The 17160-nt window shown below is 36.5% G+C and overlaps 2 protein-coding genes across 5 annotated transcripts in view; both read right to left on the minus strand.

Moving 5' to 3' along the window:
• Positions 1 to 9062, minus strand: part of kif20ba (kinesin family member 20Ba) — a 30052-nt gene extending 20990 nt beyond the window's left edge. For 3 of the 4 annotated variants that reach the window (XM_067455573.1, XM_067455572.1, XM_067455570.1), the window contains exons 1-19: positions 8964 to 9062; positions 8514 to 8627; positions 8311 to 8400; positions 8095 to 8214; positions 7727 to 7865; positions 6198 to 6382; positions 6060 to 6111; positions 5742 to 5954; positions 4065 to 4176; positions 3896 to 3967; positions 3660 to 3806; positions 3417 to 3573; positions 2476 to 2736; positions 2103 to 2242; positions 1869 to 1998; positions 1507 to 1714; positions 1058 to 1107; positions 772 to 891; positions 245 to 392 (exon numbers count right to left, since the gene is read on the minus strand). In XM_067455573.1, coding sequence (XP_067311674.1) covers positions 245 to 392; positions 772 to 891; positions 1058 to 1107; positions 1507 to 1714; positions 1869 to 1998; positions 2103 to 2242; positions 2476 to 2736; positions 3417 to 3573; positions 3660 to 3806; positions 3896 to 3967; positions 4065 to 4176; positions 5742 to 5954; positions 6060 to 6111; positions 6198 to 6382; positions 7727 to 7865; positions 8095 to 8214; positions 8311 to 8400; positions 8514 to 8621 — 2452 coding nt within the window. In that variant the 5' untranslated portion in view covers positions 8622 to 8627; positions 8964 to 9062. Of the gene's footprint in view, positions 1 to 244; positions 393 to 771; positions 892 to 1057; positions 1108 to 1506; positions 1715 to 1868; positions 1999 to 2102; positions 2243 to 2475; positions 2737 to 3416; positions 3574 to 3659; positions 3807 to 3895; positions 3968 to 4064; positions 4177 to 5741; positions 5955 to 6059; positions 6112 to 6197; positions 6383 to 7726; positions 7866 to 8094; positions 8215 to 8310; positions 8401 to 8513; positions 8628 to 8816; positions 8908 to 8963 lie in introns of those variants that run through there. The other variant, XM_067455571.1, reaches the window with a different exon arrangement.
• A 1121-nt stretch (positions 9063 to 10183) lies between these two features.
• ankrd1a (ankyrin repeat domain 1a (cardiac muscle)) lies at positions 10184 to 17066 on the minus strand. The gene is made up of 9 exons (XM_067454598.1): positions 16653 to 17066; positions 15091 to 15270; positions 14870 to 14995; positions 14249 to 14356; positions 13374 to 13472; positions 13167 to 13265; positions 12864 to 12962; positions 10828 to 10926; positions 10184 to 10556 (listed from the first exon to the last, which is right to left on the minus strand). The coding sequence occupies exons 1-9, from the start codon at positions 16677 to 16679 to the stop codon at positions 10443 to 10445; spliced, it is 951 nt and encodes a 316-aa protein (XP_067310699.1). The 5' UTR covers positions 16680 to 17066; the 3' UTR covers positions 10184 to 10442.
• Between the last annotated feature and the right edge of the window lie 94 nt (positions 17067 to 17160).

Raw genomic sequence — 17160 nt, forward strand, 5'->3', positions numbered from 1 at the left:
GAGATAAAAAAACAATACACTTCATAGAAGTGGTTTGAGATACAGGGCATGACATGAAGTGTGGTAACTTTTTCTAAAAAAAAAAAAAAAAAAAAAAAACTTTATTATGATTATTTCTTTATGCTTGAGAGCCTTTTTCGGACGTGGAGGTATCGTCGTCCTTTGACCCGATTCTCTCGGCCAGCCCCTCTGGTTGTGACAAAAGCTGGAAGGCACTTTTCAACACCTGGGACGGAGTCTGTACCTTTCTTGAGTGGGGGCTGTCCATCAAGCCCCTCTACTTCCTGACGCCGCTTTCTGGTTTCAGTCCGGGAGCTGGGCCGCTGCTCAGAGCAGGAACAATTGCGTTTAAGTTGGATGATTTCCTTTTTGATGGAGTCAATTTGAGTTCTCTAGAAATCCACAACAAAAGAAAGAAAAAAAATGAAAATGTTAGTTGCTGAACTAATAACATCAGATAGTAACTGTATTAAAGGAACAGTTCAACCAAAAATGACAATTCAATCATTACTTCCTCACCCGTATGTTGTTCTAAACTTTTACTTTGTTTTGTGGAAAAAAAATTAAGAATGCAATGCATATAGATCTTCTCTACACAACAGTCTATAGTGACAATAGGCCGTCAAGCTCCAAAAGATACACTACACTTTAAAAGTTTGGGATCAGTTAGATTATTTGAATGCAGTGCAACTGATATTAAGCAGCAAAACTGCTTAATATCAGTTATTTATTATGGACATTTAAAAAAAATGTCTAGATGTTCACACTCACATCCTGAGCTGTGTTTTCTTTATGTTGGTCAAGAGCTGTCTGGAGTTTGGAAACCATCTCATCCTTCTGTTTGCACATTTCACTCAGATCCCATTCCCTTTGCCTGTGGCTCTCCAGAGCCTAAAAGCAGCAGAACAAGCCACAGCTTCACTACAAGATTTTTACCATTTCTGAAGAAAGTAAGTGGCGCTTGCTTATGCAAAACACACAGTAATGCATAAACTCGCAGTCTGGACTTCACATTGTGTGATAAAGTGGCAGAGGCATTTTACAATGTCAGTTTTACCTTCTTAACCTCCTCCAGTTCATCTGACAGTCGGCTCTGGGTTTCCAGCTCTGTGAGGGAGTATGGGGCTTGGTGTTAGATCAAATGATTAGGAAGCCTGGTAAGTTGGAGTATGAACACTAAGCAAGTGTATGTGGTTACAGTGTTACAATAAAAGCACACAATATAAGCACTGCGTCTCACAATATAAGGTTCCCACACTTTCTGGACAATTAATTGACATGACTTTTCCAAGGAAATGTTTTGGTTTCACAAATAGCCTTTTCTAGCTGAAGAATACAAAATTAAAACATTTAAAAATTCCATAATATTTGTAGGTTCTCCAGATCATGGGGGACCAACCTTATATTGAGAAAAATATTTTACAAACAAGGGGTAGGAGATGCACAACATATTTCAGCGGAAGTGTGCAGGTGGAGATTTGGTGCATGTAAGCTCATGTTTCTCACCCTTTGATTTGAGTGACAACTGATTCTGAGTTTCACTGAGCAGTTCTGAAAGTTCTCTGACATTTTTCTCAAGGTCATGCAGCATTGTAGAGACTCCAGGGTCAGAGGTCACCAAGCAAGACTGGGCAGCTTGGGCATCCTGTCTGATTTCAGCCAGGTCATTGCTCACGGAGTCAAGCATGCTGTCTAGAGAGACATGGTTCTCCTCCTACACACAAATTCTCAAATAAAATTACTTTTCCCAAAATAAATAAGATCATCTTACACAGAAAGTATTCATGTTTGTTTTTGTTTAACAAGTTAATGCCATGTTGAAAGTATTTATGTAACCTTGAATATCTATTCAGAAAGCATAACTGAACCTCTGATTTCGTCGAAGCTGAAACCATGCTATCATCCTCCACAGCTGTTTTTCCCACCAAATTTTTGAGAATCTCCAGTCTCCGTTCACACCGTTCTTCAATCAGTTCCCTCTCCCTGGATATGCGCTCACTAAAATAGAAAAGACACAGAAAGCGGTCTGGGTCATCATAAAGCACGACCTGCAATTTGTTATAATTACACATAATTGAGCATGGGAGCCTGTGATCTCTGACCTGTAATCTTCCTGCATCTGGGAAATCAGCTCAGAGAATTCTTTTGTAACTTCATCTCGAACACGTGCTTCGAGAGCTAAGTGTTCGGCTTTCTCCATCCTCAACTGCTGCTGAATCTCCTCTATGAACTGCAGCTGGGCCTTTACATACAAACAAAACATATTGAAGCAGAAACCTCACTGTTATACAAACATAAAAACATGCAGCAAAAATATAAATACATGCATCAATAATTCTGTGACCTATTTAGATCAAATAAAGCACAAAGTCTTGTAAGACATTTGTCTTGTTGAATTTATGGCTGATGAAGGCAAAACTAAATATCTATGGCTGATTAGGACAAAAAAAATACCATAGATGTGACAGATCTCACCTCATAAACCTCTTTACTGAGCAGCACAGACTCTTTGCCTTCTACCTCAGCATCCAGTATTGTGTCCTCCATTTCACTTCCCTCTTCATCCTCCTCCTCCTCAGTGTCAGAATCTTCCTGGACATCCTCAAGGCTGGGGTCCCATCGTACCAGGGAGCTGCGTCGCATTTCCCGCCGATCAACGTTGTCGATAATGAAGGAAACCTCTCTGGCACTCCTTTTCACCACCACTGGAACATTCTTAGCGGTGAGGACCACCACCTAAAAAAAACAAAACAAGACAGAACTGTCCATAACATAGCTGCAAGTAACCATTCAGCATTTTAGCAGAGAGAGAGAGAGAAAAAAAAAACATTTCAGCAGTTTGAATGTCAAGAAACATGATGGGAAACCAATACAATTCTCCAAAAGTGTACAGTGTGTAGAATACAGTTCTCCAATACAGAATACAGTTCTTAAATATATTTTTAATGAGAATTATGTTCATCCATTAAATCTACCGAAACTTTGACGCTTAAAGTTCATAAACACTTAAAACTGTAAAAATAATTCAAAATAAAATTGAGTTTAGTCCAAATCCTCTGGAAAAAAAAAAAGATTGCTTTATATGACGAACAGATTTAATTACGGCTTTTATTCACATGCAAACATTGTATATAGAGCACATCAAATATGGTAAACGGAGGCTCAACTGTACAACCATATCACATCTCTTTAGAAATCTTGGATTAAACCGCTATATTCATATTGATTTATCTTACAATCTTCTTCATGGACTTTATGAAGCATTACAATTTGGAAATGGACTTTCAATTGAGAGAAAGAAATATATTCATACATTCTTTTAGATATTCATACAACAAAACATTCTCAGGGCCAGACATACAAACAGACAGAGAGAGAGAGAGAGAGAGAGAGAGATTTATTAGGATATTACATACCTTTTGAGCTACGGCAGAGAACTTAAGCACATTGAGTGTTTCATCATACATGGAGGCGCACTGGTTAATGTTTACTATCATACAGGCTTTGCCCCGGCCCGTAAAGTAGCCCTGCAGATAGTGAGTAAGTTTACTCTCTCTGAATGGAACGTGCTGTCTGAAAGGGAACAAATAATAATGATTAAAAGAGAAAGAAAAGGGAGGGGGGAAAAAAAGAAAGAAAAAAAAAAGACACTTGCATACCTGGCCTGCTGATTATTTCTGAGTGCACTGATGCATTTTCCCAGGCTGAGCAGAGAGGTGTTGATGTTTCCCGCCTCTTTTAGCCGTTCACCTTTATTTTGTGTCTTAGCACATCGCTCTGATCCTGCAAGATCACATAGTGCCAGCCTGGAACCAGAATACATACTTTTACAAACCATTCTGAAACACAACACAAACACCCTGTAGAAAGCTCAGATCAGAACACACAGACTCACTCGCTGACTGACTCAAATCTGGGTATTCCCACATCCTCCACCTTCAGGATCCGGACAGAGAAAATACTGTGGCTAAAAATCAAACAAAGAGGGACATAAAGTCAGAATAGCAGATCAATAATCAAATCCACCGCTTTATAACAGATAACCACCAGGAAGGAATTTATACCTCCTGCTAGAGAGAAGGTTGAGTTTAGTGCTGGAGATACTCTGATTCCTTTTGCCCAGTTTCATCACTTTTAAGGCTTCATCAGCACTGCTCACCTGAACCCATTTCAGATCTGGAAAATAAACATTTATGAGCAACAACATAATCTGCATAGGCTACACACAGTTTTCTTAATCAACCAACTGAATCAACTATAGAAATGTTATTATTGCTTTAAAAAATATATTGTTGCTCTAGCACCAGCACCTGGCCAGTTTTGGCTATTACACAATTCCAAACAAAGTCACTCTCTGGAGATGAGACAGAGAGTGATGGTACATTTATTTGGGGGGAGGGGGGAGTGGGGGGGTACTCTCTGGAAATGAGACAGAGAGTGATGAAGCCAATCAGGATATGGGGATGATTAGGAGGCCATGATGGACAGGCCAATGGGCAATTTTGGCCAGGATGCTGGAATTACACCCCTACTCTTTTCCAAAGAACATCCTTTTTTTTTTTTTTAAATCTCATCTAAAAGATGGTGCTTTACAGTACACTGTCCCCATCCCTATACTGGGGCGTTAGGACACACACAGACCACAGGGTGAGCACCCCCTGCTGGCCTCACTAATACCTTCACCAGCATATGGCAATAGAAACGCCAATGTCATAAGTTTGAATCCTAAGGAATGCATGAACTATTAAAGGGTTAGTTCACCCAAAAATGAAATTTCTTTCTTTAATGACTCACCCCAATGTCGTTTCACACCCGTAAGACCTCTGTTCACCCTCAGAACACAGTTTAAGATACTTTAGATTTAGTCCGAAGCCTTTCTGTCCTTTGAATGTAAGTGTATGCCCACTTGCTGTCCACGTCCAGAAGGTAATGAAAACATCATCAAAGTATTCCATATGTGACATCAGTTGGTTAGTTGGACTCTTGAAGTGTCGACAATACATTTAGGTCCAAAAATAACAAAAAATACAACTTTTTTCAGCATTGTCTTCTCTTCAGTGTTCCTCAAATAAAGAATCAAACGGTCATGATTCAAGATTCGGGTCGCGTGTCAAACTGCTGAAATCACGTGACATTGGCGATATGAATCAAGATTTAATCTGCTGATTCGCGATCGTTTGATTCTTTATTTGAGGTTTAAAAACAAACGCGGAAGAGAAGACAATGCTGAATAAAGTCGTATTTTTTGTTATTTTTGAACCTAAATGTATTGTCAACGCTTCAAAAGAGTCTAACTAACCAACTGATGTCACATGTGGACTACTTTGATGATGTTTTCATTACCTTCTGGACGTGGACAGCAAGTGGGCATACACTTACATTCAAAGGACAGAAAGCTCTCAGACTAAATCTAAAGTATCTTAAACTGTGTTCCGAGGATGAACAGATGTCTTACGGGTGTGGAACGACATTGGGGTGAGTCATTAATGAAGGAAATTTCATTTTTGGGTGAATTAACCCTTTAAAATTCTGTAGATTAATTTATATTATTTTTATTTTTTTTTGTAAAGATGCACATTATTACATTCCCATGATCCTAGCCTTAAAAGCAGGATTCATTTTGTTGTTACATGCAAAACTTTATTATTTCAGTATTCACATTTTAATTGGACACACCATCGGCTCCATCGTAATTTATAGAAAGAATAAGCAGTAAATTACAGAAGCAGGTGCTTCTTTACCTTTGATGAATGAGTTTCCTTTGACATCTTGACAAAGGCGGAGGTTAGTTCTCCGTGTAGCATTGCTCGCATGCTGTTCTAGCAAGTCGTGGATGTTCTCATTGTAGATCTCACAGAACGAGACCCAAATAGAAAACTTAGTGTGTATGTCCATATCCAAAGCCAAACTCCTCTCATTCACTGTAGAGCTTAAATCGCCGAGAGTGGAACCATCTAACAGATAAATTAAAAAATAGTTTCAGGCAGTCAAACAATTTAAACAGACTGCCAAGCACAACCTTAGAGATGTAGGTACTAGCTGAAAAATCCTCTCTTTACCTTCAAGATCAGACTTTGAGCTGTGGCAAGACATATTCTTCTGTGCATCAGTCTAAAGACAAGATTAAAAATAAAGATTCTGTCAAATGAAACACTCCTGCAAAAGCCAAGTGTGTTGAACTCAAGACATTACTGTACCTCTTTGAAAAGCTTGAGCAGGTTGCGTTTGGAAGCTGCTTCCTCATTTTGCTGCTCTTTGGTGAGCCTGATGAAATCCCGGCACCTTTGGGGTTTCAAGCACATCTGAGTGAAGATGCGACCATCCAGACTACTGAAGATCATGTTGAGGGAAAGAGGCAAGATTCCTGGATCTGTATCTGGACCTAAAACAAAAACGATCAGGACATTATGCTTGAATTTGAATATTTTAACAAAAGCAAAGCACTGTCAAATTTAGCATGAAAAGCATGTTTTGCTTTCACAAAATAAAAAATTCAACTTAGTTTAACTAACTAAAACAAAAATAAATGTCAAAATGTCATTGCTGTTTTTTCAGTGAAACGTTAGCATTATCTCTGATGGTGTATTCGGGAATTTTCCAATCAATTAGTCTGCTTAATTAAAACTCTGCACTTATCTTACAAGTTTACATTCAGATCTGCCTCCATTTAACCAACAACCAGATAGAACCATGTCCTCGGCACCATTCTTTTTTATTTTCAATACTACTTCAGTTTCATTATGTGACTTTAATAACCAAGATTAACAACACAGACCCAATTTTACAAGGTTGTAAAAAAGGTTGTCCAGATCAAATCAGATCGTAAAGGGTTAGTTCACTCAAAAAAAGAAAATTCTGTCATTAATTACTCTCCCTTGTGTTGTTCCAATGCTTTAAGATCTTTGCTCATCTTCAAACGAAGATATTTTTGATGAAATCGGAAAGCTCTGACTTCTCCTTAGACAGGAATTTAATTAACAATTTCGAGGTAAAGAATGGTATTAAAACCATTGTTAAAATAGACCTTGTGTCTCCAGTGGTTCAACTTTAAATTTATAAAGCAACGAAAATCATTTTTGTGCAAAAAAAAAAAAAAGGATTTTGTGAACAGTTTCTTCATGTCTGTGTCAGTCTCCTACGCAGTTTATGTTGGCCAAATCCTGCATCATCCTGCATATGATATGCAAGAATCATGGTGCTTGTCGGCATAGCCCTAACGTAACTCGGAAGCGCAGTACTGTATTTATTACATCAGCAGCACAGAAGACTGACACATATGTGAAGAATGTTTTGTTTTTGGTACACAAAAAGTATTTTCCTCACTTCATTAAATTAAGGCTGAACCCCTGGAGTCACATGGACTATTTTAACAATGTTTTTACTAGCTTTCTGGACCTTGAAAATGTTAATTACATTGCTGTCTATGGAGTTGTTAGAGAGCTCTCAGATTTAATCATCAAAAATATCTTAATTTGTGTTCTGAAGATGAACGAAGGTCTTACGGGACATGAGGGTGAGAAATTAATGACAATTTTCATTTTTGGGCAAACTAACCCTTGAATTTGTTGACCCTAATACACATTCCTGGCCTTTACTGCAAAACAATTATTAGGTGTACACTACTTCAAAGAAAATAAAATCTTTGTAATATTTAAAATGTAGCTTAAAATGTACTTTTTGACATTATGTCAATTACAAAAGAAAATGATACAAAAAATATACAAACCTAAAAATGTGAAGGTCTTTCCAGCATTGGTGACACCGTATGTAAAGACCAGAGAATTTTGTCCCTCTAGCACATCCTTTACAAGAGCCTTCACTGTGCCATCAAACATATCCTTCTGTGTAGTGTCTGGACCATAAACCTAAAAAAAAAAAAAACAAACAAAAAAAACATTAACATGTACATTTAACGTGTCAAAAAGTTGCACATTATAACCATGACTCAAGACAGATCAGTAGCTCAAAACAGAGGATTATTCTTTTCTAAAGATACATTTGAAGAATCAATTACTGGAAGATGGTTGTCAAAAAGTACTAGCTCACACAACCATTTACTATCTCTACACACTGTGTGCTGATGGGTCTGCTTGCCTGAGAGAACTGAAAACGTTGAGCTGTAACAGGCACTGATTTATCACTGAGCCTGGCAGAGAGAGATGACCTTGGAGCTTTGAGAAGTACAGTATCTGGAGGCTGAATGGCCACACATTCCTTCAAAAGCAGAGAGAAGACGCACCATATCAAAATGCATTTTGGGGTCCTTGAAATGTGTGAAATATGCCTGAACAATTTCTTCCTTATTTGTACCTGTGATTCTCCGTTCTCAAACTCAGCTGCTGAAAATGGTCTTATTCTAAGATAGACCTTCAAATGCTCCTTCTCCAGGTCAGAAGGGTCCTTCAAAAAAAAAAAAAAAATCAAGGATCAAACCATTTCATTATCATAAATTAAAAAAATCTGACTTGTTCATTAACTCGTCAGAGCCGTCTGTCATCTTAAACTTATGTTACCTGGAAATCTGAACACTCGCTGAACTCTGAGGACAGATTTCTCCTTAGATCTTCAACAACCATCATCTTCGGTCTTGCTGGATCATCCTTTAGCCCTGATTCCATCATCCTGCTCTAAGCATTTAAGAAAACATCACATTTGAGGATAAAATAGCAGCCTCTAACGTAATAAACAGAGCACAACTGTGTACACCCTTTTATCAAATCTGATGCTAATAAGACCCTTTGACATTTGAAAGGTCCCATTTATTTTTACACTTTCTCAATTATCTTACGTGCAATTTAACAGACAATGTAACTTACACGACATTGACAGAGGTAAAGTGAAATCTGGGGGGGAATGACAACAGAACACTCCCAAACTCACAATCTCAGACGTTCACAGAGTAAAGCCACCAAATAAGAACAGGTCAGCCAAGCATACGCATTAAATAAGTTAAGATAACTTACGGGGCTGTCAAAGGATAAAGTGTGTTTTATATTGCGTTTTTTGACTTCGTTGTGGAGTTTTATTTGTGTTGCCTCATCTCCCAAACAGTCGCGCGTACTTATTTTCAAATTCTACCAATCGGATAAGCGAGAGCAAATGCAAAGGCTGCTGGGAGTGCGTGGTCGATAGCATCATTGTGGCGCTATAAATGCGCAGAAGTTGGATTTGTGCATTTGGGTACTCAGCTATATATTTAACAAATCTACAAAATAACAGTAATAATAGCATGAACAAAAATCAGTAAAAAACTATATAAAAACGAAATGTTAATAAAATACAAATAGTAATAATAATACAAAGAAAATAAGCAACAAAATAACAAGGACATACACAGAGGGGTATTGAAATCAAATACATATCTTTAATTTCAAAAAAGAGGATAACATATCAAGGCTTTACAGCAGTCTAAAGTATTGTAAAGAAACCACATTCGTCCGCACCAAGCACGTCCATAGATATAATATACGTAGACCCCCTTACACTTACGCTGCCTATTGGAGCGGACGTATCTGCGCGGCGCCATCTTGGATGGGTCCCCAATGCGCCGCCCCCGCATATTTCTACTGAGGAAGATGTATTCTCAACTACAATGATCATAACTCCCCGAGTTTTTACCGGATTTTCACACGGTTTGGTTTGTTACAAACTGCAGAGACTTGGTTATGATACAGGACGCTGTCACACATTGAAAAATTCTGCTTTCATGTAGAAAGACTTTGTACAAAAATGTGTTATTTTGAAATGTTTGTTATAAAAAAGGTGGAAACACATGGTGACACATACAAAAACACTTTATTCACAATTGATTAAAATGATTACATTTACAAAACACAATTCATAACGGAGGCCCATGTACCCGATACCAAATCTTTCACAAATCCAGTCCAAAAAACCCAAAACAATACATTACAACAATAATATCCATCATAATAAACATTCTCAGACCAGCAATTCACATTCTGTTCCATTTCTGAAAACTTAGTTCAGTCTCTGTCTAGACATTTTCCCAGTAGAAACAGTCATGGACATTTTTCAAATTAATTTATAGGTTTAATATATATATATATATATATATATATATATATATATATATATATATATATATATATATATATATATATATATATATATATTCAATAAAAACACAGAACAAATAAACAAATATCTAACCACTCACACATGTTCATGTCTTGTGTCACTCCCTCAAGAATTTTTGCTCTCAAAACCAATCGAGACAAGTGATAAAACAATATTTACAAATAACCTCATCAATATTTTGAATGCTCTATTGCCAGCAATTAGCGTCATCATTGTAAAAGTCATTTTTTATTGTTTACCAAAGAAAGAAAGAAAGAAAGAAAGAAAGAAAGAAAGAAAGAAAGAAAGAAAGAAAGAAAGAAAGAAAGAAAGAAAGAAAGAAAGAAAGAGAAAGAAAACATTCAAAACAAAAGTTGAACATCTGGCTTTGGTGCTTCCTCTTCATTCAAGTTATTCAGAATGTTTTTTACACCTTTTTGCCATGAAAGCAGAGTCTCCATTGGTGTCTTTCCATCCTGTAAAAGACAGATAATTTTAGGATATAGCCATTAAAGATATACCTATTTAAAATAAACTTGTACAACTAAGACTTCTAAGGAACACAGTATGAGGTTGTTCTTTAATTATTTGTAATCTTTTTTTTTTGCATATCTTGCTTCTTAAATTCGATATTGTGGAGAGTCAGCATTGGGGCATAATCCTGTAGTGACTCAATCTGTCTCTAGAGGGCACCGTGTAAACTTCAACTTGTAAAGTAAAGATTGAATGCATCCTGATTGAACTTACGTTATTTTTGGCATGAAGACTGGCTCCATACATCATTAGCAATTTTATCATTTTAAATCTATTTATCCTCACTGCATCGTGCATTGGTGTGTCTCCATCCTACAAAAACACAGAACATTAGCATTAGCAACATGTGGGACAATGCATTACTAATATTACTCTGCATTATACAATGCATTACTTTGAAAGCCCAGTGTGTTGTCATTGGTCTACCGCTTAGTGCTTGTTGGAAACCAAACGCCTATTACCATATGTGATTTTTTTAGATTCAGATCTTCATCTGCATTTGTAAACAAAACAGGCCTCATTTAGGAAACAAACCTACAACCATTTCCTCGCAAAACTTTGCATTTATCAATATGGATATGAGTGGTGACTACGATCAAATCTCATGTCAGGTTTCAACTTGTGTATGCAAGTTTTTAAGCTAGCGTGAACTTGTGTGCAGAAAATCTGATGGAGAATTGTAATGAGAGGATTTTGTTCGCTTACATTATTTTCCTGACCGGCAACCAAAGCTCAATCAGTTATTAACCCTTAAGATTAGAATGTCAAATTAAAATTAAATTAAATTTGAATAGAACGGTGTCTGTGATTTTTTTTCTTTAGCTTTATATGAGTGAATAACAGCATAAACAACAGAAAATGAGGATTCTCACACATTCCGCACCTGCAGCGCTTCTGTGAACCGAGGAAAACAGAAATAAAGTAGTAAAAAGAATTATATTTAACAAAATAAAAAACTGTGTGACAAGTAGTATTGGCTACACTCATTTTTGTACACTAACACATTGTAGTTTTCTTTATCTTTTTTTAATCCAACTGATTGTTCAGGTGCCTCAGGCCTATCATGTGCACACATATTACATCCGTGTGGGTAGGAGCTGACAGTTGTGGGTTTATAGTATTAAAATCTTGGCTTTCCAATACAAACAGTCTGTTCTGAATTCTGTTCAATTGAAAGAACTTGTTGTCGAGTGAGGGGAAAATAGCCTAGGATAGCGGTTACAATGTTTGAAAATATTTTGTTTTATTTACCAGTATTTAATACACATATAAATTAATGTAATTATTTGCAATTACAAGGTTAACAGGTGTTTTTGGAGTAAGATCAATTTCTCTTTCTTGAGATTGTCATCTTGGCTGGGTTCTGTTTCTCCATGTCATAAACTCTAGGGGCAAGGCTTTTAAACCATTATATTTAAAGGGGTACTTCAGCGCTGGGAAGATGAATCTGTATTTAAACTGGATCATTAATGTCGTAGAAATGTAAAATTATTTTTGAATTTGGTGCTTTCTATACTGAGAAAAGACAGAAAATTTATTTTTGTCTCATGGGGATGAAAGACAACAATTCCAGGAATGCTTCAAGATCATTTGAATATACTCCACGGTTTCTATTGATAGAAAGCCATATGCTAATCGCTGAAGTAACCCTTTTAATGACGGTTGTTTTCAGCCGCCACATACGTCAATGTACAATCATTCGTACTATGGGATTGAGAGCATACTTATGTTTCATGAATCACACGTGAACCCTGTCAAAAGATGACTTCTGGGATCGGATCTGCGCTCGTTTCTACATTAGATTGATAAATGAGGCCCAATATGAGCCGTAAAAATTGAACTGGAGATCTCATTCTTTTGGAAGTACAGGCGAAGTGGATTTGCAGTGTTAAAAAACATCAACATCTTGACATGTTGATAACATGTACCAAACTCATCCAGGCCTCAGCTGCAACTACAGTGTTTGAGGCCAGATCACAGTAGATGAAGTTCGCAGGTAGCCAATGAAGAACATATGTAAATGTATGTAGGTAAGACTGAGAACTTGTTTCAGCAGTTCAAAATCATTTCTTTATTTTAAGAGGTAATAACTTTATTTGTCATGCACTTTGATCTTTAAATCGTTGTAGGCCTTTTACGATTACTAACAGCTATATTACACACTGTATGAAAGATAATATTTGAAAAAGCATAATAGTTGTACTTTAAAGCATTTAAATGTTATGGAAATGTGTAAAAATAATTCTTACCCTGTCTTTAGCATTTACATCAGCTCCACAGTGAATGAGATGCTCAGCACAGTCGTAATGTCCCGTCCGAACTGCAACATGGAGGGGAGTGCTGCATAGCTAAAGATACACAACTAGAGTTTAGTTAGTGCAAACTACAGTGCCACCCCAGAGGCACAAATTTGAAAACTTTAAGCACATTAACGCTTTATCATTGTTTGCTACAGACACTTTAGCATGTAAAGCATTAGAATGATTTGTGAGGTTATAACCACTGTCCTAATACCATCTGGTGTCATACACTCACAGGAGCTTTATATCTACCTTGTCTCTGGTGTTGAATTTGGCTCCTTTATTGACAAGCAGCTCTAGGGCAGGCAGGCTTCCACCTCTACAGGCCCAGTGCACAACTGAAGCATCCAGCTATTAACATAATTTAAAAAATGTTGCATCTCAGAATTATAATATAAAATAAATGTGAGATAATAATCTGTAGCACTGGTGAAACATCACATCAGCCATCTGTGCTACCTTGTCTTTTTGATCCATGGATGCTCCACTCTCCAGGAGCTTCTGCATGATCTCTGTGTGACCTTGTGCACTGGCTTTATGCAGAGCTGAGCGCTTAAACTGAGAGAGAACAAGTGAGAGTCAGTGGTGTTGCAGTTAAGTAAAAACTAAACTATGGTACTTTAAATAAAAGGAAAACAATTAAATATAAATAGGTAAAAAGAATTACTACAACTAAAAGCTGATATATATATATATATATATATATATATATATATATATATATATATATATATATATATATATATATATATATAGTCAAAATAAAATGTATTCAGGCACCTTCGACTTTTAAGATTTTACACTATTAGATAATACTATTAGATAATACCATTTTAGGTCAACCAATTAAGTATTGCTTAATTTTGTTTAGTATGTGGTGTAAAAGGTCACATTAGCAATTAAAGCAAAAACATTTAAGCAAAACATGGTCAGGTCAAAGTGTCCCAAATTTTAATAAATTTGACTTGTAATCCACTAAATGAATAATATTTGGGTATAATATGTCACAGTATACTTTATTTTGTGTTAATTACATTAATTATAGTGTCCTGCACCCAGTAGTAAAAATGTTTACTTGGTGTCTGAATAATTTTACTGTATATATAAAACCTAATATAAATGACCAGAGCACACAACAAAATTACTAAAATTAAAATGAAAGCTGAAAATAATAGGTACTTATGTAATTTTGATTAATAAAGACTATGATAGAATATAACATGGGATGTGTGTGTGTGTGTGTGTGTGTGTGTGTGTGTGTGTGTGTGTGTGTGTGTGTGTGTGTGTGTGTGTGTGTGTGTGTGTGTGTGTCTTTTTTTGTGTTACACACTTACATGATCGCAGGCATTGGGGTCTCCACCATCTGATAAATATTTCTCAACAACAGGTAGTTTATTCTCTGTGACAGCCTTCAGGAACAAATCCTGGTCCACTGTCTCAGGCTGAAAAAGCATTAGGCAATAATTACATCTCAAATCTGTACATTAAAGCTACACTGTGTGATATTTTCCCCCATCTAGCGGTGAAAAGGTATATGACCATCCAGTGAATATTAGTTTCTGTTCTTCTCAATTCCGATTTCGTTTTAACTCCTACGGTGGCCGATTTAGTCCAAGATTAACATGGCAGCCCCCTCTTCACATTCGACACGGTGCCATCGAGTGTTAAAACGCGAAAGGCGAAGCTTGAATTAACGGGTATGTCCCTCTTTGGCTAATGTACTTTCAAGATGGAGGAACAACATGGAGACCGGCATTCGAACCCCTCACCCGTATGTATTTTCAATGGCATATTATAAACTTACGAGAATACTTTATTACTTGAAAGAAGTAAATATACATTAACGAGCACATATATTTTTGAAGGAAAGAAGTGTTTTTAGCTAAGAAGAAAGTAAAAAAGTTACACAGTGTAGCTTTAAGGCTTTATAGCAATATAGAAAAAGAATTCCTTACCAGGATATCAGGCTCTGGCTGTTTCTTCGCCACTTGAATCTTCCTTTCCTTTCTCCTCTTCCTCAGCTCCAAAATGTTAAAGAGGTCTTCTACAGTTTCTAGTTTTAACTGTCCTGACCGGTCAACCTAAGAAAAATAAAAAGATAGATGTTTTTTTCATCATGCTACCGCGCAGAAACATTAATCCAAGTTCACTTTTATCAAGTTGTATTCATTCTTACATTGAGTTTGAGCTTTTCTTTGCTCAGTTGAATGTCTTTCTGGGAGGTGTCATTCTGGTCCTGTTGTGACTGAACACCATCCTGTTTCTCCTGAATGATGCTGGTCTCATATTCTCCTGCAGCAAATGCCTCTGCACAGGCACCCCCTGCCACCTTTCCCTCACCTCTCTTCCCAGTGACCTGTGATTGGATGTGACACCCATCAGTCTTGGATTTCTCATGCGTATGAACGGAAGTCAATGGAGCACATGCATCTGTGGTTTAGTGTGACCACAGCTTTTAAGCACTCAGTTTCTAGGAATGAACAGCTTCCAGCGAAAGAACAAGTGTGTAGTTTAAAGTAGATGTCATTAAATTCAGTGATTGTGTGGGTGGAGTGGAGGGAGTGTTCAGCTGTTTTGAGAACCTAAATAAAATAATTACACACATTTCTGCTGTTTAAAATAGGAAGACAGGCCTGTGCAGTTGGCTTATTCTAGACATCCTGGAACCTTCTTAATCGCTGACAGATATTTAATAACACCACATCACTCCCTCCCCCTCTACATCACACTCATTCTTTCTTTTTTCCCCTTTATGCCTTTCCCTTCTCTTATTTTCTTTCATGTATTTTCTGTTTCTTATATTCTTTATTTCTTCCATTTCTCTAAAGAATATGTAACATTTAATTTACTCTATATCCTAATTATTTTATGTTCTTAATTTCTTTCAACAATAGTTGTATTATATTGTAACTGTGTGCAGTGTAATATATTATATCAAATAACATATCTTTATTAATATATTTATTGAGTATTAATTTTAGCTTAAGTAATTTTGTTATCTGCTTTTTATTATTTTAAATATATTTATTTACCTTTATATTTAATCCTGTTTACCTTTATATTTAGAAAATCCTGTCATTATTTATTCACCCTAAATTGTTCTAAACCTGTGTGATTTTGTTCTTCTGCTGAACACAAAAGAAGATTATTTGAAGAATGATTTCAATCCCCATTGATTTCCATAGGTGTTTTTTTACACTATGTAAGTTAATGGAGACCAGCAACTGTTTTGTTACTTATACACTTAAAATGATCTTCCTTTATGTTCAACAGAAGAACTTAAAACAACTTAAAGTTAAGTAAATATTGACATTTTAATTTTTTTGTGAACTATCCCTTTAATATTGTGTGTAATTTGTTTTTGCTTTAAATGATTTTCCTATTAAAGTGTAGTAACTTAATTTAATTGTTTTGATAACGTTATAAATTGGGCTTAGTAAATAGTAGTTCCCAGCATGTTTGAACAGGACAGAATACATTTAGAAATTAAGTGTTAATTTATTTATTTATTATTACTTATATTTATTTTGTAAATGGAAAGACGTTTAAATTATAGGGTTTAATGCTGTAATTTGTGTAATTACAAATGATTAAATTCTTCAAACTAACCCAATATATTTTTTGGTCAAATTAACATAATTTAATTCATTAAAATTATATGCAAAAGGTTGAGCCAACACATTATTTTTAGAGTGTGCCAACATTAAGATGAGAAAGCACTGCATGCACAAAACTTACCAGCTCTTCAACATGCAGCAGTCCCATGTCTTTGATCTGGAGTGTGTGTCTTCAGCTCTCGGTTGTGAGTTTTACTGTAAGGTTGTCAGTGGTGATTAATTAGAGTCCTAAAGCGATTGGCGTTGCCTGCTGCCCTGCTCAGCTCCCTGATGGTCTGTACGTCTCCTCTCCATCACCACCCAAATATATATATATATTGTCCCAGACTCTGGCGCGGACCATAAAAAAGGTTAGATCATATTCCTTACTTTCTCTCCCTCTCTTTCACCGCCCACAACATTCCAATGGCGCGAGACACCTTCATTCATCCTTCCCGCACCTCTCCCGAATCTCGTGTGAACGATGACTGCACAAGGCAGGAACGCTCGCCTTCCGTTCTGGCATGAATGGCTCGCGCTTACCAGTAGCTACTAGCTCCACTAACACGTGGGCAACAGGTGCACGACGGCATGACTGCATTATCTATTCTGCCCGTGAGAAAAGCAGTAAAGAAGTGTGACGTGGCCTT

The sequence above is a fragment of the Pseudorasbora parva genome, chromosome 10, assembly GCF_024679245.1.
Source record: "Pseudorasbora parva isolate DD20220531a chromosome 10, ASM2467924v1, whole genome shotgun sequence".
Classification (NCBI taxonomy): Eukaryota; Metazoa; Chordata; class Actinopteri; order Cypriniformes; family Gobionidae; genus Pseudorasbora; species Pseudorasbora parva.

Coding starts and splice junctions, on each gene's coding strand:
- ankrd1a (XM_067454598.1), bottom strand. CDS start 16,679: ATGGGACTGCTGCATGTTGAAGAGCTG. Junction 14,996..15,090: donor AAGAAAAGCTCAAACTCAAT/GTAAGAATGAAT, acceptor TATTTTTCTTAG/GTTGACCGGTCAGGACAGTT. Junction 13,473..14,248: donor ACCCCAATGCCTGCGATCAT/GTAAGTGTGTAA, acceptor GTTCTCTCTCAG/TTTAAGCGCTCAGCTCTGCA.